We start from the raw sequence: 18862 nt of genomic DNA, 5'->3' as shown, positions 1-18862 counted from the left end.
ATCATTTGACACTGAAATCTGGAGTAATGGCTGTTGAAAATTCAGCGTTTGCATCACATGAATAAAATACATTTTTAAATATATTAAAATACTTGTTTTTTTTTTTGTTTTTTTTCATTAATATTTCACAGTATTACAGTCTTGGTCAGCAGAAGAGATTTTCTTTCAAGAACATAAACAAAATCTAACTGACCTCAAACCTTTAAATAGTAATGCATGTACACAGTTGGACAATGTTAGTAGACAAATCAAATAAACTAGCGACAGTGTGACAAGTGCATTTTAAAAGGTGTCTGTAGTTGAAGAAACACCCATAATTTGTGAGGTTTTCAGCCAAAGCCTGTGATAAAATATTTAAATGCTAAGTTGCATATTTAGTTTCCTCTTTCTCTCACGGTTGATCTGTTGATAGGGTATTTTGCCAGCTATATGTAACCTGGTTAAAAGGTCAGCCCAGGTTCAAAGCCCCAAGTGACCTCTGTTCCCACGCTACACCATACGGATGGATTAGCACCTAGCCTGTGCTGAAATCATAGCTGTGCTGCATATGCTTTAACACTCTGACACTTAGCTTGAAGGGAACCAAGTTCCACTCATTAATGAGTCATTCTTCCTGTACTAAGAATTGATAAACATATCCTCTTCTATGAATTGCTGATGAATTTGGCTGTTTGAAGCTCTGTTTCATAACCTAGTGAGCTGTCTCGTTGCCTACATATGCAGCGGCCTTCTGAGGTAACCTACTGACCTTCAAGAAACCTTAAAAATGACCAGTTTTGGAACCCTCTATATGGACAAGACCACTGTAGGCCACACAAATAACGCTGAACATGGGATTTTTTTCCTATACTTTTCTGCATTGAATAAATTTAGATTAATAATCAATATTTTTGCTTCCTCATCCTCCATTTTGAATCTATGGGGGGTGTTTTTTCCACTTAGCTTGTTGCTGTGCATTCTGGGATTTCAGTGTGATTTATGAAGTCATGTCGATCATGATAACTGTTGTCATGGACAATTCTTGATTGGAGTTCAGACTTTGTTGCTTTGTTAGCAGTGTCACTCTTCTATATGCAGTGGGCGTTTTTAATATTGAATTTCACGTTTGAGCTATATTGGAGGCTCGAGATCTTTGTAGGGAACACAGCACTCTAGAGAAAATATCAGCTGACTTTTAAATAGGGCAAACAGTAAAACGGAACAAGCTTGCTTTTGTCCTGAATATTGCGAGTACTCTGACCTGTTTAGTGTCTGTTGATAGGACTAACATTTCCAGAATCCGAAATAGGAATTGTGTACAAAATGGCAAAACAGAGTAAGTCAAGCCTAATGACTCATATACAAATTAGGCACGAATATACAAATTTAACATGACTGACCACATGTAAATGAACACCTTCCAAATTTTCTTCTTGAAAATCATACTGAAATAGCTTATTTTACACCCTAGGCCTAAGGTGCGCTCATAATCGTGAAAGTTCACAGGCAAAAAAGGACCATTGTCTAATTGAGTTGAGAACAACTGAATAGTCAATTAATTTTAATAGTAAAAAAAATTTCGCACTCAGCTAGTATAAATAAGCATGTTTTATATAAAATACAGACCAAGATGCAAAATTTTTGAAGAACAGTAAAGTCGAGGGCTGTTTTAGTAAAAGAAACACAACTTGCTTTTCAAAAAAGTTACCCTAATTCTTTACTTGCAGCCAAGTGGAATTTTATTTATAAGAAGAAACTACTAGTTGAGCTGCTTTTAATATGTAAGGTGATCCAGACTGTAGGACTGGCTGGTCTGTGCAGCCTTGTTCCCTAGTGCTGCGCTTCTTGAATCTGACACGTGAGCAGAGAGGTTATTGAGGGCAGTGTGTTGATCATGCCAAGGTCAATGCTGAAACGATCTTTCAGACAAGAGACGGCCACTCCTTCATAACTCTCAAGCCTATGTACTCAGTGACATGAATCCACGCTGTTAACCAGTAACAGAAGTGGAGGACCACTTCATTGAATTTTGATTAAGATGCAAATCACCACTTGAACTCTTCAGGTTTTTGTGAAGGGAGTCCCGTAAAATGAGGCCCCATTCGATTTCTTCATCATTTCTTTAATTTTTTTTCTCCTTCCAAATATTCCAAAGCAGCAGTTGTCAGTTCAGTTCGGATGTATTAGTGTTTCTACTAATCTCACACTTTGCATTTTTAAACGTCTTGTCATGTCTTTGCAGGTATCTTATCAGTCAAGGTGCAAATGTTGGTGTAGTAAACAGCGAGGGAGAAACGCCATTGGATATCGCGGAGGAGGAGGCCATGGAGGAGCTTCTGCAAAACGAGATCAACCGGCAAGGTACTGCTGCCTCTCCTTGACACACATTGCACATGCACTCCAAACCTTATCTCTCTCATGACAATGATTTGCAAGGGTGTACAAGGCTTAGTGTCATGTCCACGTCACGCCGCAGTTGAGATCATTGCTTTCTGAAGATTCTGAGTTCTTTAAATTAATTGTCTTGCTTGGATGGCCAAGGGTGATATTTGCATCATGCTCAACTTTCCCAGCTGCCTTGTGCTCGAGTCGAGGCTGCAAGTCTTGGCAGGACTCCAGCGGGTGCACTGACTCAGAATTAATATTAGAGCCATGTTCAGCAAGTAGCGTAACACACAACACCCTTTCTCCTGTGTCCACTCTTAACTTGCCTGTTGACCTGGCTGGGTACTTGATGTCCGAGGTATATCATGCATGTGCAAAGTCATAAAGGATTTAGCTCTGTGTGGCCGGCTGTAGTGAGGTCCCTTACAAAATAGAGAATCATAATCCGTTTGACCTGATGCCCATTGTAATGATCCTAAACTAGATGGAATGGTTTTTCTATTTTTGGCCTTTGCCATTCTTGGTGATGAAACGGAGCCCAGCTGCTACTGAGGGGCCCTGTTCAGACATGCGTTAACAGCCTGAGGTGGTGTGCGGCTCCTTGTTCACCAGGATGTATCAGCATCAGATTCTGCACTGGCTCTGTGAACAGGATCTAGCCACACAATCAAGCAATATCCAAGACAAAGGTTCTTGCTGGTTGAGGTGTCAGGGTGGTGCAACTGTCTTCAGCGTAATAAAGAGAAAAGCCTCAATTAAAAGGATTACATGTACTTATTTTATTTATTTATTTTTAAAGAATGGTGTTTGGGGTTTTTGACTTTTTTTGACAGTAGAGTTGAAAGGAAGTGCAGTAGTTGAGAGAAGGACTGGACTGGACCATTAGCCAAAACTAAAATTTGAGTCTTCTCAAATTTGCAAAATCCTGCTGTTTCTTGGTAAATTTTGAAGAATTAAAGGGATAGCCTATGATTTACTCATCCTCAAGCCATCCTGGGTGTATATGAGTTTCTTCTTACAGTCTGAGTTATATTAAAAATGTCCTGGCTCTTCTATGCTTTATAATGGCAGTGAATGGGGATCGAGATTTTGAAGCCCAAAAAAGTGCATGCATCCATCATAAAAAGTGCTCCACACGGCTCCATGGGGGTTAATAAAGGCCTTCTAAAGTGAATCGATGTGTTTGTGTAAGAAAAATATACATATTTAAAACTTTATAAACCGTAATCTCTAGCTTCTGCTGACTGTCATACTCGTGTTACGGCGGATGACCTAGGACGTAGGCTTAGCGAATAATCTGGTGAGAAGTGACTAACACATGAGCAGAGAGCAAAACAAAACACCAGTCACAAAGTACAAAACTAAGATATGTAAAGATAATGTTGGAGGATTTCGATATAAGCCAAGAGTAGACTGGTTTTCCCTTGTTGTATACAAAAATTGGTTCTCGCGATACTAGCATATTCTTACCGGAGCTAATGCTACACCTAAGTCATCCGCTGGGACGCAACGCTCTTGTGAACGCACGTGGGCTTCAAAATCTTGAGCCTCATTCACTGTCATTATAAAGCTTGGAAGAGCCAGTTATTTTTTAGTATAGTAGGCAGGAATGTACCTATTTTATTAGCAACAATCAAACAATTATGCACTTGGTGGCTTAATAGCGTTAGACAGTAGTTTGACGTTTATTACAAACAGACTGTAAGATTAAAAATAAATGTACTCTTCTGCTATGTCTCTGAGGATAAAATGCTTGACACTACTGTATCTTTCAATAAAATATATTGTGAAAATATAAATTTGTAAAATAAAATTGTCTTTTGTGAAGTGTGACGAATAAACAAAAACTTAACCTTTCAGTTACTCAAGCACATCATTAAAAATAAACTTTAAGAAGGCTTTGCAAATTTTGTGAGATGCAGTATCTTTACATCCAGTGGCAGAATAGCATCTGAGACTGAACAAACAGAGTTTGACGGGCTTACTTGACATCTTTATCCAACTGCAGTATCGCTCCTGTGATTGATGGACAGATACGAGTTGTTCAGGACACACCTCCTTGATTACATGAAGCATGTTAAGGAATGCGTCAAGAAGAATTGTGACGTCACAATTGTCCCTATTTCAAATCCAGGCATTTCAGAAGGGTTGAAGGAATAATTCATACAGGAATAATTCCTAGTTAGCTTTGAGTTCTGAAACTTACAGCATGTTTTTGTTGTTGAGTCATATGAGTACATATCTATTTTTTGATTCTTCATTTCATGACCCTTTAACAAACAGTGAAAGATGAGCTGTTTTGTCCCCCAGTCATGTGGTATGATTTTACATGCAGAAACAAAAAGGGAAGAAAAAGCAGAAATTGAATGAGTTTAATCAGGAGTGATTAATCAGTTGATTTTTGGACTGTCACTTAAGCTGATAACTGTGCAGTTTGACCAGTTAATAGAACTTGCTTCATTGGTTCCAGAATCTACAAACAGCCCCGAGTCAGTTTTGATTAGATATTGGTATTGGCCTTTGAAAAATTCATATTGGCTGACCAAGGCATACAAATTATAATTTTTTTTCTCTCTTTATTTTGTGAAGAATCACATGCCTTCCTCAGCCCTTTGTGGTTTTGGCCGACAGTAAGTCCACAGTAGCTGCTGAAACGTGAGCCTGAAATTGGTTATGTGGCAAGACAATTCTCAGAGAGCACAAACCGAGCTTGTGCTTGTCCTTTATCGCTCCTAACAGCTCAACATGCGGCATGAATTTGTTGATAATTGCTCTGCCCTGCTGTTAGAATGCCACACTCTTTAAGAGCATGTTATATAACATTTGCAATTCAGCCCACGCTCATGGCCATCCAGTGTGGCCCAGCCAATGGCAGCTGTCAGCTTTCATTTGAGGGTTGAAGGACACTCTTCAGCTTTGGAGAAGAAGTGTCAGCATGCATGATAGACCTCAGCAGACGTCCACTGCACAGTTCCCTCCGTTACAACCTTAGGACTTCAGAAATCACGTTGCTGGTGAACCCTAACGGCTGAAATGGAACGTCTTTTCTATCTGACTAAAGATGCTTGTTGTTCGGTGGTCAGGCTAGAACAGGAGCCCACGCTTTATTCCATGTATTGTATTATAAGACCCTGCACTATTCTCAGCTCAGAGATGGCTTTATGTAACAGTGAGTGTTGTATAATGCCTTCAGCCTCTTCTAATGTGATTATCTTTTTTTCCCCACTCCCTGTCTGCTTTTGTACAAGACCCCAGTCATGAGGTTAAACTTAAGCAGAGACCCCAACCACCACCCCCTCAACAGGGTCATCCCTCAGACCTATTAGCAGTTGCTCATTTCCACAGGGATCAGGTGATGGGGAGCCTCTCCTAGCCAACGCAACAGATTTTTCCAGCTCTTGTTGTTCGGAAAATCAGACGTCGGAGGCACTAAGTCCATCATGGATGGTGACATAATCTGTCTGACAAAAACTGACTTTTTGGATGAAGAGGATTAATGTACCTTATGTAAAAGATCCCTAAAGGCCCCAGTATACTCTAAGGGAAGTTATTCGCAGCGGTTTACTGTTAGCAAACATCTCAACACTTTCAATTAGAATGGCAATACCATGGACCAATTTGTTAGTTTACCAGCCAGAGTGAAATTTTCCGTAAAGTTTGCTTTGGGAAACTTTTTATAAAGGCTGCATATGCATATTTGAACCTAACCTCTTACCTTGGCAGCAAATACAAATCTCTCAAGAATTTTGGAGAATTACTCTTCATCACCCATTTAGACCAGAAAAGACTATGATATTCAGGCTTCACTTGATGAAGCCATGTTCTTAACTCTCCTCATTTCTTCCCACAATTGGAATTTTCTTGCAACACAGCACAGCTGTCATGGAATTTGCACAGGAATTCCTACAGATCTCTGTCCCATGGCCCCGTCTTTTTTCACTTCATTCCAACTCTTTTGTCAGATATGGACCCCATCTCTTCAACTAAACTGATCAAAATCTGTCACTTGAATCGCATCACAGTTGACTTCCCCCAGCAGCCGCACCTGCCGGCCATTCAGTCAGGCTTGTAGCCATATAAGGGATGTGGCATGATCCTCACGCTGTTCATTTGTAATCCGAGATGCCTCCTTTAACTTCATTATTCTGACAAAAATGAAAGGTCAACTAGCTGTCAGCTAATATTTCTGTGTGTATATATAAAGCACTGATCTTGTTTTGCTTTAGCACTCAGTGGAGATGTTGCTAAGCATTTAGAGATATTTTAAATGGTCACTTACTTCAATGCTGTTACATGCTGCAAAGTTTCTATTGTTGATTCCTGTTTAGCTTAATGCTGTCAGGTCTCTACATGCCTAAGTAAATGTCAGGTTATATAGACTAGAGGCACAGTGACCCATTTGGCAATCCTCCAGTGTGGACTAGTTTACAAGTTGTGTTTTCGGAACAGTAAAAAGAATTCAAGTATGCATAGAATACTTTTATGCACACTTGAATGTTAAGTGATGATATCAAAGTGAACCCTAGAATGCGAACTTCTTGGTAGTTTAAAGAATGTATCTCTTATTTTGAATGCACTGTCTATCAGATAGTATGTATTGTTTTATTTTTGATGTTTAACATTATGCACGGTTTTTAATAGGCACAATTTTTTTTTCTCTGACACTATTTAGACATATTAGTCATTCCCGAAACTCTTTACCTTGTTACACTGTAGTCCACCTCTGTGGTTGTTAATTGTCATTCAGCATTCTTATCCCATCAAAAACTAATTGACCATGCCGAAGTGCCATATATCCAAGCCTTCTTGGATGTCCTACAGTTTTGGCATGTTAAGTGTATGTACTAATCCTAAAGATCTGCCTCTACCTCCATCTTGCTCCAGGCGTTGATATCGAGTCGGCCAGAAAAGAGGAGGAGCGGATCATGCTAAGGGATGCACGACAGTGGCTTAACAGCGGCCAGATCAACGACGTCCGGCACACCAAATCTGGGGGGACCGCACTACACGTCGCTGCAGCCAAGGGATACACTGAGGTTTTAAAGTAAGTTTGCTTGCCTTCAATAGAAAGATTTTGCCTGTGATAATATTTGTCTTGATATTTCTTTGCCAGCAAGTGAGATTTAGCAGCTAGCGTAGGTAGAAACAAATGAAACTTTGGTACTGCAGGTGTAGAGGCTTTATTGCTTTACTTGGGTCATCCCATACTTTCAACTCTTTGAGTATCCCAAGGGTCTTGTACGCAGGGCGAGACAGTTTGTAACCTGTTTATCTGTCTCCATTACAGTAGATTATCGTGAGCCGTTGAACAAACACAGCTCAGGACGTGTGTCAGGAGTTAGGCAGCGTCTCTGTTTATGGTGCCTGTGGATGTCAGAGTTGAATGACTGTGACAACTGCTCCATCTGCCGCTGCACCAAAACAAGAGGATTGTAACCGGATAGACTGCTTTTTTGGGTGTGGAATCTCAGAAAACTTCACATCTAATGAATATTTCTAGGTGTGACCACTGACGACTAACTGTTGGCATGCATAACCTGCCTTCTAGGCAATAGAAAAATGAGCCCATTGGTCCACACAATATCCCAGGCCTTTGGCAAATGAGGCCAAGCTTAGATTGCGGCACCAAAATCCAAGAAACCCAGATTTGTCTAATCTCATCATGCTATTTCTGTCGCTCTGACTGTTCGCAGGCTTTTAATCCAAGCAGGGTATGATGTAAATATTAAAGACTACGATGGCTGGACTCCGCTCCACGCTGCTGCACACTGGGGCAAAGAAGAGGCCTGCCGGATACTAGTAGAGCATTTGTGTGATATGGACATGGTCAATAAAGTGGTATGGGATTTATGCTTCTGTCTGTGCTGCTAGCTTCTGTGTAGTCTTCTTTAAAAGCATTGAATTGAACCCTTACATTGTCGTGGTTTGCTCCTCAGGGTCAGACGGCGTTTGACGTAGCTGATGAAGATATCTTGGGATATTTAGAAGAGCTGCAAAAGAAACAGAATCTGGTAATTTCTCACTTCTGGCATCGGATCTTCAATTGTAAATGTAATTTGGCTTTGTTTGTGAGCCTTGTCTGTGTTTGTTTCAGCTTCTGAGTGAAAAGAAGGATGTTAAGAAGTCTCCTTTAATAGAAACTACGACTACTGGGGACAATAATCAATCTGTGAAACCACTGAAGAGGTAAATGGCTCCTGCTCACTAGAGAGAAACCACCATGATGGGATTGATTTACGGTGTGGGCACAAATATGTATGCAAGCAGAGTTTGGTTGATGAAAATGGTTTTCCCAAACTCAGGTGCGCAGTAGAGTCTGCTTGAAAAAGTGGTCTAGAGTTCAGTTCTGAATCTTAGTCCAGTTTTAAATGGCAAAACCGAACTGCTATTGAAGACCTGACCAAGCTGTGCATCTGTGCTTTAGTAAAGAAACGCTTCTACTGGAGCCAGAGAAGACTGTCCCACGAATCGAGACTCTGGAGCCAGAGAAGGTGGATGAAGAAGAGGGGGAGGGGAAGAAGGATGAGTCTAGCTGCTCTAGTGAGGAAGAGGAGGAGGAAGACTCGGAGTCTGAACGAAAAACATACACCTTTTAAAAACATTCTCCCACACACACACCCACCTTTCCACCAATCTATAAATCCATAAACTCATTTACTCAACCATTTTTTTTTTTTTCTTTTCTTTCAGACAAGACCAAGTCTTCTGTTCCGTCGACCATTTCTAACAGTACACCTGCACCTGCGCCTGCTGGTATCACCGTCACGTCCCCAACTACCCCAAGCAACCAGGTGACCACCCCAACCTCACCTACCAAAAAGGTACATATTCCCCCCTTGAGGGTGCTGTCCAATTTTCCTTCCACCCAGACTTCTCCTTGGCAATATCATTCATTCTCTATGTGTAACATGTATTGGAGCATGTCAGGAAGCAAGGAAGCTGCTTTCGAGGTGACTTGGTTTCGTAACACCATGAAGGAGTTACAGATTCATAGTGTTACGTGGCATCAGTGCAGCGCGGTCGCAAAATACTAAAAAGTCAGCCGATCTACGTCTTATTCAGGAATGTCAGTGTGCAGTGAATTCTGGGACTGTGCACCTGACAGGAGAGAACATGTCTTCCACGCGTCTTTACCACGTACCTGCTGCCCTCTGCTGGACAGTAAGGGAATTCCACCAGTGTCAGGCTTTCATCAGGCAACCACACCATTCCTTAGAAAAGGCCGTTTTTCAAAACAAATGTGATTTCACATTAGCCACATTTATTGTAACTATAATTTGAACTTGTCTTCATTTAATGCTAGTTGGATTAGAAATATGGATTGCATTTTTATTACTTTTCAGTGTCATCATAAACATTTTATTTAAACTGTTTACACCTCAACGTGTGTGTGTGTGTGTGTATATATATATTGTTAATATATTATTATTATTGTTGTTATATTGTATTATTATTATTATTATTATTATTATTTTTTTTTTTTTTTTTTTTTGTATTTTATTTTTTTTTTTTCAAATAATCAAATTTCCAAGGAGATGTCCTTCCTGTAGTTTAGGTCTTCCTGTAACTCAACCGGTAGAACGTGACAAACACACAATGCTGTGTCATAATCTGTTTATGAGTGTTGAGAAAGTATTTTAACATCCAGGAAGTCATTTTTGTAGTGATGTTTCTATTGCCATCACAAGCTGATTTTGATCTGAAGCATAAATTAAAGATAAATAGAGCTGATTTAATAATCAATTCTAATAATATGTTAATAAATATATTAAAATCAAATGTAATCCTTTTAATTTTAGACAAAAAATAAATTAAAGATACATTTATGGCCCATATATGTGCAATAAAAATTATTTTAAATGCACTAAATACATTAATTGCTATATGTAACAAATTTAGAAATCATTATTCTTTGTTTATTAGTTTATTTTTTTTAATGTACTTTTGTGTATTGTTCTCCAAGACAAACGCTGCATACAAAATCAGCTTTTTAACTGCATCTTAAATTCAAGCTTGCCTTCTAAATGGCAGGAGCTCTCAAAACATTGTATGCTGCGACTGGGCTTTCATTTGATCTTTTTCTTTGCTGTCCCTTTTTCTCTGTCACTCGTGCATCACTGCTTTTTCTTTTATTTCATTCAGGGGTTCTTTAATCCTTTTTATGGCTTTTTTCTTTGCACTCATCTGTTTTTCTCTCTCTACTCATCTTTGCTGTTGTCTTGGATGGCTTTAGTCTGATAACATTACTGCCCTTGTGCCTGGGGGGGAGCCAGGCTGTCCTGCGTTGTGGCGTCAAGGCTTGCGCAAAACTGGCATTTCACTTGTGCCCAAAAAAGCGATGGTGAGGCCTCGGTGTGTTCAGCATTGTGATTCCCGCCCTCCCTATATGTTCCCCCACGTGACCACATCCCTAACCAATCAGATAACTGCCTAATCCAAGTCCATTTCCTCTTCCTGTCACTGGCTCACTGCATGGTGTTGTGGTTTTCAGACGTGGGTGTGATGACGTGCTGCTTTCGGTTGAAAATCATTATTATATAGTTTTATACCTGAATGTGGTGGACTAAATATGATGGGGTGACTTCAGTGCTGTGTGTACTTTGATAAGTGTGTATTCCTTTACCATTGATTCTAAACCCTAACAGGTCACCAGGATGCTGACGAGTTACCAAAAACTAATCTTGATTGAAATTGGGCATGTTTGGTTTTGTCATCTGTGTTGTTATTCAGTATGCTCACTCTCTTAGGCTTGTGTTCTTTTAAGTAAACAATTGTAATGCAAAAAAAAAAAAAAAAAACAGCATTTTAGCAGCATTAGGGCTGGCCATTGATTGATTGTTTGATTTATTAAAATAAGTATTTATTTATTTGTTTATTAAAAAAAGTATTATTATTTTTTCACATGGCTATTAATGTTTTCAAATATTGTTGGTTTTATTTATAAAATACTGTATGATCAGTGATCACGCTTTAATTTGGGGACTGATTCTCACTAATAACTAACTATTAACTACGACTTTTGCCTCAAAAAAATGCTGCTTATTAATAGTTAGTAAGGTAATGGTTTAGTTTAGGTATTGGGTAGGATTAAGATATAAATATGGTCATGCAAAATATGTGCTTTATAAGTGCTAATACTAATAAACAGCCAATATGTTAATAATATTCAAGCTAATAAGAAACTGGTTAATAGTGAAAATTGAAAGAATTTTTTTGTTTTTACATGTATTTAAATATTTGTAATTTTTTTTTTATTTTTAATTTTATTTATAAAATATTGTATTTGTTTTAAATACTTTATTTTAACTTTTTTTAATAAAAATGTTCAATCCTGCATTTTTTTTAATTAATTTTTATTTTTATTTTTTACAAATATGGAATATTTACAATATACTATATTATTTTGTTGGCAGTTTAAAATTAATCATCATTTTTTTTTTTTTTTTGGCCATTGCACTTAATAAAAATCAAGCTAATTTACTTACTAATTAAAATAAATCAATACAAAATATAATAAAAAATAATAAGAACAACATGCAGTTCTGAAAATATCAAAAGGTCGCCCAGCCCTACAGACCAATACTCCCATATGTATGCCCCGCTTAGACTATGAACAACCCTTAATGTTGTTTTACAGTGTGTGCTCTCTGTGGTCTAGTAAACACCATCACTGCACAAGTGTGTGCTCTAGATATTCATGTAATCAAAATATTATATGGTTGAAATTTGAGCTTTTTAGATGTTGACGTTTCCTAATTGAAAATTGCACTAATTGCACAGTCTTGATATACTACTTTTCCCCCCTCTCCCTTCCCTTTCTTTATTTGTTGTTTGTCCTCCTCAGGTGAGCACACCTGCAGGGAAGGTGTCTCCTAAAGAGGAGGAGAGGAAGGATGAGTCTCCCGCATCATGGCGACTGGGCCTGCGGAAAACCGGCAGTTACGGAGCACTGGCAGAAATCAGCACAACTAAAGAGGCACAGAAAGAGAAGGACACAGCCGGGGTGATGCGCTCGGCTTCTTCTCCTCGCCTCTCATCCTCACTGGACAATAAGGACAAGGAAAAGGTCTACTGGAATTCAGTTGTTTAATTTGGGGTGAAATATTCCTGTGAATCTTTTAATTGGAAGGGTGGAGTTGGAACTGACTTAATTTATTTACACAGGAGAAGGAGAAGACACGCCTGGCGTATGTTGCACCAAGCATCCCGAGGAGACATGTTAGCACATCGGACATTGACGAGAAGGAAAACAGGTAAAGACAGGATGCAGTTGTGAGAGCGCCTCCTACTGCTCCATGTTGTGTGTTGCAGTGTGAGAAGCACAAGCTCAAGTGTAGCATGTTTTTGTGGCTTATGCAGAACATTCATTTTGTACATGAAGACTCTCAAATGTCTTTTATTAGCATTTCTCCAACTACTATAAACGATATTTTGATAGAAGTTAGCTTAGCACTGTAATAGATGTATCTGCAGTTGTTCTCTGGATTTGGAGGTGATATTTGTAGCATTTGGTTCTCAGGGATTCGGCTGCTAGTCTGGTACGTAGTGGCTCGTACACCAGGAGACGCTGGGAAGAAGACCTGAAGAACAGCGACGGAACTGCCTCACAAAACAGAACCTCCAGCTATCAGCGCAGGTTAGCTTTTCTTCTAGTTTTACTAGCTAGGAGCTCAGACTTTCAAAGAGATGGCCAAAACCAGTCGCTGTTTCCCGCTGCTCTGATATGCTTCTAGCACCTTTATGTTGCTGTCAAGCGTTTAAAGCGGCTTTTGTCAGCTTGAGTTTGCATGTGACGCTTTGATTGTAATTCGAATTCATTTTAATATTGCCATCCCATAACCATTTTAACTATTGTAGTTTAGATGCATGATCAAAACCATATGCAGATGTTTTTTTTCATTTATAACGGTTTCATGATTTCATGATTTTCGATCAGTTTTTAGAAATGGAAGTGAGACAGTATTTTCATTAAATGTGTTAAATTATAAATACTGCATAGATTTAATAAATATTTAGACTTTGCATTCTAACTTTGATGGACATAAACATTTAGTAAAATTTTCCCTAGTTTGAAAACCCTGGTCTAAAGATCAAAGCATCCCAAACCATCCTAATGACCCCGAGCACTTGTGTTGTGTCTGTGTGACAAAAAATTAGCACTAGTGCCACCTGGATGGTTTCGTACTCTGATTAAAAAAAAAAAGCATGTTGGATCTTTATTTTATATAGCGTTCTTATGGTTTCTAGATAACAAGTAGGTTTCTATTTTTATGTCTAATGAAGTTATTGATGGTTATTTGATTTATTTATACCCCAAATATGACTTTATAAGAAACCGAGCCCCCCACAAGCGAGTCAGTGCTTCATGCATATATGTAATGTTTTGTGTATGTGTGTTCATGTTTGTCCGCCCCCCCTGCTCACCTACTCACCTCTTCACCCTGCCACACCCACACGGCAGTACGTCTCACACGCTAGCGTTAGGCCGCACATCTAGCTCTCGCGACCTGCCCGCCAAATCCTCCTCTGCCTCCAGCCTGGAACCTAACAACTCTAAAGCCTGGCAGCAGCCTTCCTCCTACTACCAGTCTCACAGCATTCACCGCAGGTACCTGCCCGAGCACCGCCCGGCAAACACACACACACACACACACTCACTCCATGTCCTCCATCTGTCTTTGTGTTCCCCACATGTAGCTGCTTGCCATTCTTGCTTTCTGTGGATTTATTTGCTTATGGGGTGTATAGTTATTCTATACTTTAGAATGGACTGAATATAGTGCTGGGCGATATATTAAAAAAAACGCAATGTATTCGTCAAAGAATCTTTGGTTTTGTTCCTTGATTGTTGTGTGTGTTGCTGTAGCGGGTCATTTGGAAGGAGACAGGATGATGCTTTAAGTTCCACTTCTTCCTCCACCTCCACAACAACGACCTCCACCTCCTCTGTTACCTCACCCACCGGATATCGCAGCATGCTGTCCAGGTATGAACACACACAGCCAATTAAACATCCAAACTAAACACTCCGTGTAGGTTCTGTTAGTAAATTATGTCGATGCATAACAGGTACTGGGCAGAAGAGAGTGCGGAGAAGGAAAGGGAGAAGGAGAAGGAGAAAGAGTCGGCTACAGTCATCCCCACAATCAACACTGCAGCCACCACCACTACCACCTCCACTACTGGAACTGTGCTGGGCTCTGACGGACGAGAGAGACGCAGGTACACACACACACACACACACTGCAACATGTTATCACCGAGAGCGTTTTACATTGGTTCTGACTCTATCAGGATTTCAAAAAATTAAATCCAACCTGCTTCAATTCACTTTTGAAAAAGATTTTAGCCTTTGCAAATATATATTGTTGTCCCTTTTTACAGAGGAATTATTATAATAAGAGCAGCAGAAGACAAAAGCTGTTTTCTTTAGTAGGCAGCTTTTTATTTAGATTGATGCCGCAGTTCCTAATAAAGTAAGAACTGTCTTATTTATTCTCCAAAGCCTATTGTTGCTCTCATTAAAGCTGCCCTGAAGAGCCTCAACAAAAGTGCGTGTTGCTTCAGCTGGCGGTGTGTCGACATTAAACTGTGAGGATTTAGTTTCTTTGTGTTGTGTCTATAGATCATACCTCACCCCTGTGCGTGACGAAGAGTCCGAGTCTCAGAGGAAAGCCAGATCCAGACAGGCACGGCAGTCCAGGAGGTCCACACAGGCGAGTCTAGACAATCATCTAAACACCTCCGCAGGAAGTCTCTCTAATAATAGACAGATCCACAGCGCTGTTTACATTATTATTTCACTATTTGTTTGAGAGACGACTTCAGTTTTGGGATATGCTTCCTGGAATTTATTGAAGAGAAATGAATGGCATGATTTTGACCCTTTGACCTTGTTTTTTGTATTTATTTTTCAGGGTGTGACCTTGACTGATCTCCAGGAGGCAGAGAAGACCATCGGACGCAGTCGTCCCACACGGCCTCGAGAAGAGGAGAAAGAAGAGAAGGAGAAACAGGACAAGGAAAAACAAGAAGAGAAGAAAGAGACGGAGACCAAGGAGGATGACTACAGGTCACGCTACCGCAGCTTTGAAGAGGTGAGGAAAACTCCTTTCTTTTCCCCCGTTCACAGAGAATAGCGCAGTTTGTGGAATTCTAACTAGCATTCTAGTTTTTTAATGTCATGTGAATTTCTTTTTTTTTGTCCTCCAGAAGTACCGGAGCTCCTCTTTGGCCTCGACCACCACGGCCTCCTCCACCCTGCCTTCCTCCTCATCTAGCAGCTCCTCTTTTCTGTACAGCACCTCCTCTCTGAACCGGCCCAACAGCCTGAGCGGCCTCACGTCCACCTACAGCCGCACCACACGCGACACTGAGAGAGGTACAGCACACAAACATACTCAAGACATAATGTCCGGGTCCTCTTTCGTCCAAACAGAAGAATAGATTTTATACATAAAAACAATAAACTTGCCTGTTGATGGAAGTATTTCCTGCAACACGAAACTTGTACAGACAATGTACAGCAGTGATTATATGTACTGTTCTCTCCAGTGCAAAATGCAATATCTGTAGGGTCACTTTGAGTCAAGGGACATGGTACAGGAAGGAAAATGAGTGATAGGGCTTTGTGGTGCTACAGGAACTGCCATACAGACAGGAAGTTCCTGTAGTATGGTTGCAGACTGACTAAGCCAAGCTTCATTCACGTGGAAGCTAACATTTATTAAGAAGAGGATTGTTTTCCATTGTTGATTTGCGGAAACCCATTACAATAAGAAACATGTTTTGTTTTCTTAAAGGCTCATGTACACTACCATTCAAAATTTCAGAATACTGGTACTAGATTTATTTTATTGTTTAGAAGGATAGTAACGATTAACCGCGAGCCGGTTGAAAATCGATGTGACAATTCAAATCTGCTGAGATGCAAAACAAATCACGATTCATTTAGGGGTAGGAGTTTATATGAATGTATGTCTGACGGGAACTTACTGTCTTTAGAAAAGTTTCTTTTCATCTTGCCTCTGTATAATGCATATTAAAGTTAATAAGTGCAGCGCTGCTTCGTTTACAGCGGAATCAAGGAAACGCTTTAAGCGCTGTCTGCTGGCAGAGAGTGAATCTGCGTCTCGTTCAGCTCGTCTGCCATTTCTGTTTCATGCAAATATTTTTTTTGGTATAGTCAAACTGAACTCAAACTGAAGCTCTGTTCTTGCTTCAAATTTCGAAATTATACAATCTAATTTAGATTAAAAACTGCTTGTATTTCATGTATGCAGCATCTTTGTTTGGATCATGATTAAAATGCAGTGGTTGCCTCTAATTTTAAATGGAAAGAGCACAGACAAAGCCTTATTTTGTTTATATGAAGAGATTTCTTTTATTTGTGTTATTTATTTGATTTGGGGCTTGTTTTAAAATTTAAATTTAGTTTTGTTATTTATATTTACATTGTTTAAATTTTGTCATTTACCAGATGCTTTCATACAAAACTTACAAATGAAGACAATAAAAGCAATCAAACCAATAAAAAAACAATAATATGCAAGTATATTATTATAGTGTTATATTTCAATTTCACAAAGAAATGTGCAGCATTTTGTCCTAGCAATAATAAAAGGATACATAATTTGTCTTAAATCTTATTTTGTAAAAATAAATAAATCGTGAATCGAATTGAATCGCGAAATCAAATTCTCGAATCGTGAGTTGACTGAATCGTTACATCCCTATTGTTTCTAAGAATGTTTTTTATTCCATTAGCTCAGCCAGAATTTCTTGCCTGGTGCCATAACCTTTCTGTAAATATAAGAGGGATTTCCACTAGTGCTTAGTGTATGTTCATAGTGTTCAGTTCTACTCCTAAAGAACCATATGTCTGTCTTCTGACCAGAGTCTGATAGAAAAGATAAAGAAGATGACGCTGAAGACAAGTCTCAGCCACGCTCTATACGTGACCGCAGACGGCCTCGAGAGAAGAGACGCTCGACTGGAGTGTCCTTCTGGACCCAGGATGTAAGAAACTTTTGGCCGCTCACACAAACTCACTCTAGATGGACTCTGATACAAAAGACATCATGGAAGCTTTACAATCAGACTCCGATTTGTCACCAGCCATGAGAGTTATAAATGTACAAATGTTTCAGAATAATGCATGCCTCTTCAGATCACTTACCTCTGATTGGACAGGAAGAAAAGTTACCTGCCAGCTGGTCATTATCTCAGTTTTATGTCCATGCCAATGCATTTATGTGCATTTAGTGATTGGCGACTTAATTTTGGACCCTGTTTTCTTTTATAGTTGGAATATAGCCTAATTTGATATGCGTTTCTATGTTACAGAGCGACGAGTACGAGCCAGAGCAGCCATCAGACTCAGAAGAAGGCAGCACTAAAGGAGAGCCTCAGGTGAACATCATCTCACCTACAATGCATCTGCCAACACAAATGTACCAGTTAGACAAACGCCAAGTTTCTCCTTTTTTAAAAAAAAATCAGCTGCTTTTTATGTTGGACTGTTTTTGAAGGACTTCGTTTTTCTTCTTGTATAGTCAAAGAACAGATTGACTTTCCTTCATGCTTGGTAGGACAAACAGGTCACTCACATTACTGTGTGTCTGCTGACTGCTAACCAGCTCCTCCTCCTTCAACTTCCTGGAATTGTCCCAGCAGCATTAGTCATCTTAAAAATGAAAGTCGGCCTAAATCACAGCCTGTAAATTGTCACCTATTACAGGAATAGTTAAGAGCTCAGAAATCACACTTCCTAAACTACAAAAGAAACTACGTGGCTAGTCACATGAGTTGTGTTTAGTGTGTACTTAGTATTGGTGTGACTGGGGTGATATTGTGAGTACAGTGAGGATAAGATAAATATCCTGCATATCCTGTGTCAACATGATCCTGGAACCAGATCACTTGCAGTCGGGAGGACAACTGGGAATGAGGGAGTCAAAAGTGGTGACAATTCATTTGAGTCAGGAATGTCAAGAATCAAAGAGCAAGACCAAGCTTTGTTTTTGATTGTTGGGTCAGTGGAAGAAGAACAGGAAACATTTTGCACGTATCAAGTGGAAGAAGCACCAGCTGACGCCTCTAATCATCCTCCTATTACAAAACTTTTTCAAGTGCGCTTGTTACAGCATGTCATCCTGGTTTAAATTTAGCTCAAATGTTGCCGAATAGAGCTAAAGATCAGTTTTTGGTTGAATGGTTCCAAATGATAAGTGTTCAGCGGGCCACTGAATGAAAGGAAATCTAATGGGATCTGTGGGTTCTTTATGAGACAGCTGTTTTTTTGTTAGCTTAATAGCACACATTTCCTCTCAGTGTGCTATTCTGTATCGAAAGGAAGTTCTGACACAAAGCTAAGTGCTTCAGTGTGCTTCCAAGGCAGTCAGCTAAAGGAAGTGGGCCGCGGTGTCACATGGGTCACTGCCTGAGAGCTTCTCACAGCCCAGGCTCTGCGCTCCAGTCCTATTCTCAATACTGAGGC

General features: G+C 39.7%; 1 protein-coding gene across 2 annotated transcripts in view; it reads left to right on the top strand.

Moving 5' to 3' along the window:
* The window catches only part of LOC109057537 (protein phosphatase 1 regulatory subunit 12A), a 54524-nt gene that overhangs the window by 26554 nt on the left and 9108 nt on the right, over window positions 1-18862 (top strand). The window contains exons 3-20 of one of the 2 annotated variants that reach the window (XM_042742375.1): window positions 2222-2340; window positions 7249-7408; window positions 8058-8202; window positions 8301-8375; window positions 8459-8550; window positions 8789-8945; window positions 9051-9185; window positions 12209-12430; window positions 12529-12617; window positions 12884-13000; window positions 13826-13972; window positions 14231-14350; window positions 14434-14586; window positions 14990-15080; window positions 15282-15461; window positions 15577-15745; window positions 17261-17382; window positions 17710-17775. In XM_042742375.1, the coding sequence (XP_042598309.1) occupies window positions 2222-2340; window positions 7249-7408; window positions 8058-8202; window positions 8301-8375; window positions 8459-8550; window positions 8789-8945; window positions 9051-9185; window positions 12209-12430; window positions 12529-12617; window positions 12884-13000; window positions 13826-13972; window positions 14231-14350; window positions 14434-14586; window positions 14990-15080; window positions 15282-15461; window positions 15577-15745; window positions 17261-17382; window positions 17710-17775 (2359 nt within the window). The remainder of the gene's footprint in view (window positions 1-2221; window positions 2341-7248; window positions 7409-8057; window positions 8203-8300; window positions 8376-8458; window positions 8551-8788; window positions 8946-9050; window positions 9186-12208; window positions 12431-12528; window positions 12618-12883; window positions 13001-13825; window positions 13973-14230; window positions 14351-14433; window positions 14587-14989; window positions 15081-15281; window positions 15462-15576; window positions 15746-17260; window positions 17383-17709; window positions 17776-18862) is intronic. The other variant, XM_042742382.1, reaches the window with a different exon arrangement.

This window comes from Cyprinus carpio, chromosome A4 (assembly GCF_018340385.1).
Source record: "Cyprinus carpio isolate SPL01 chromosome A4, ASM1834038v1, whole genome shotgun sequence".
Classification (NCBI taxonomy): domain Eukaryota; kingdom Metazoa; phylum Chordata; class Actinopteri; order Cypriniformes; family Cyprinidae; genus Cyprinus; species Cyprinus carpio.
The sequence above is the reverse complement of the archived record's forward strand: the minus strand, read 5'-3'. Positions and strand labels throughout refer to the sequence as shown.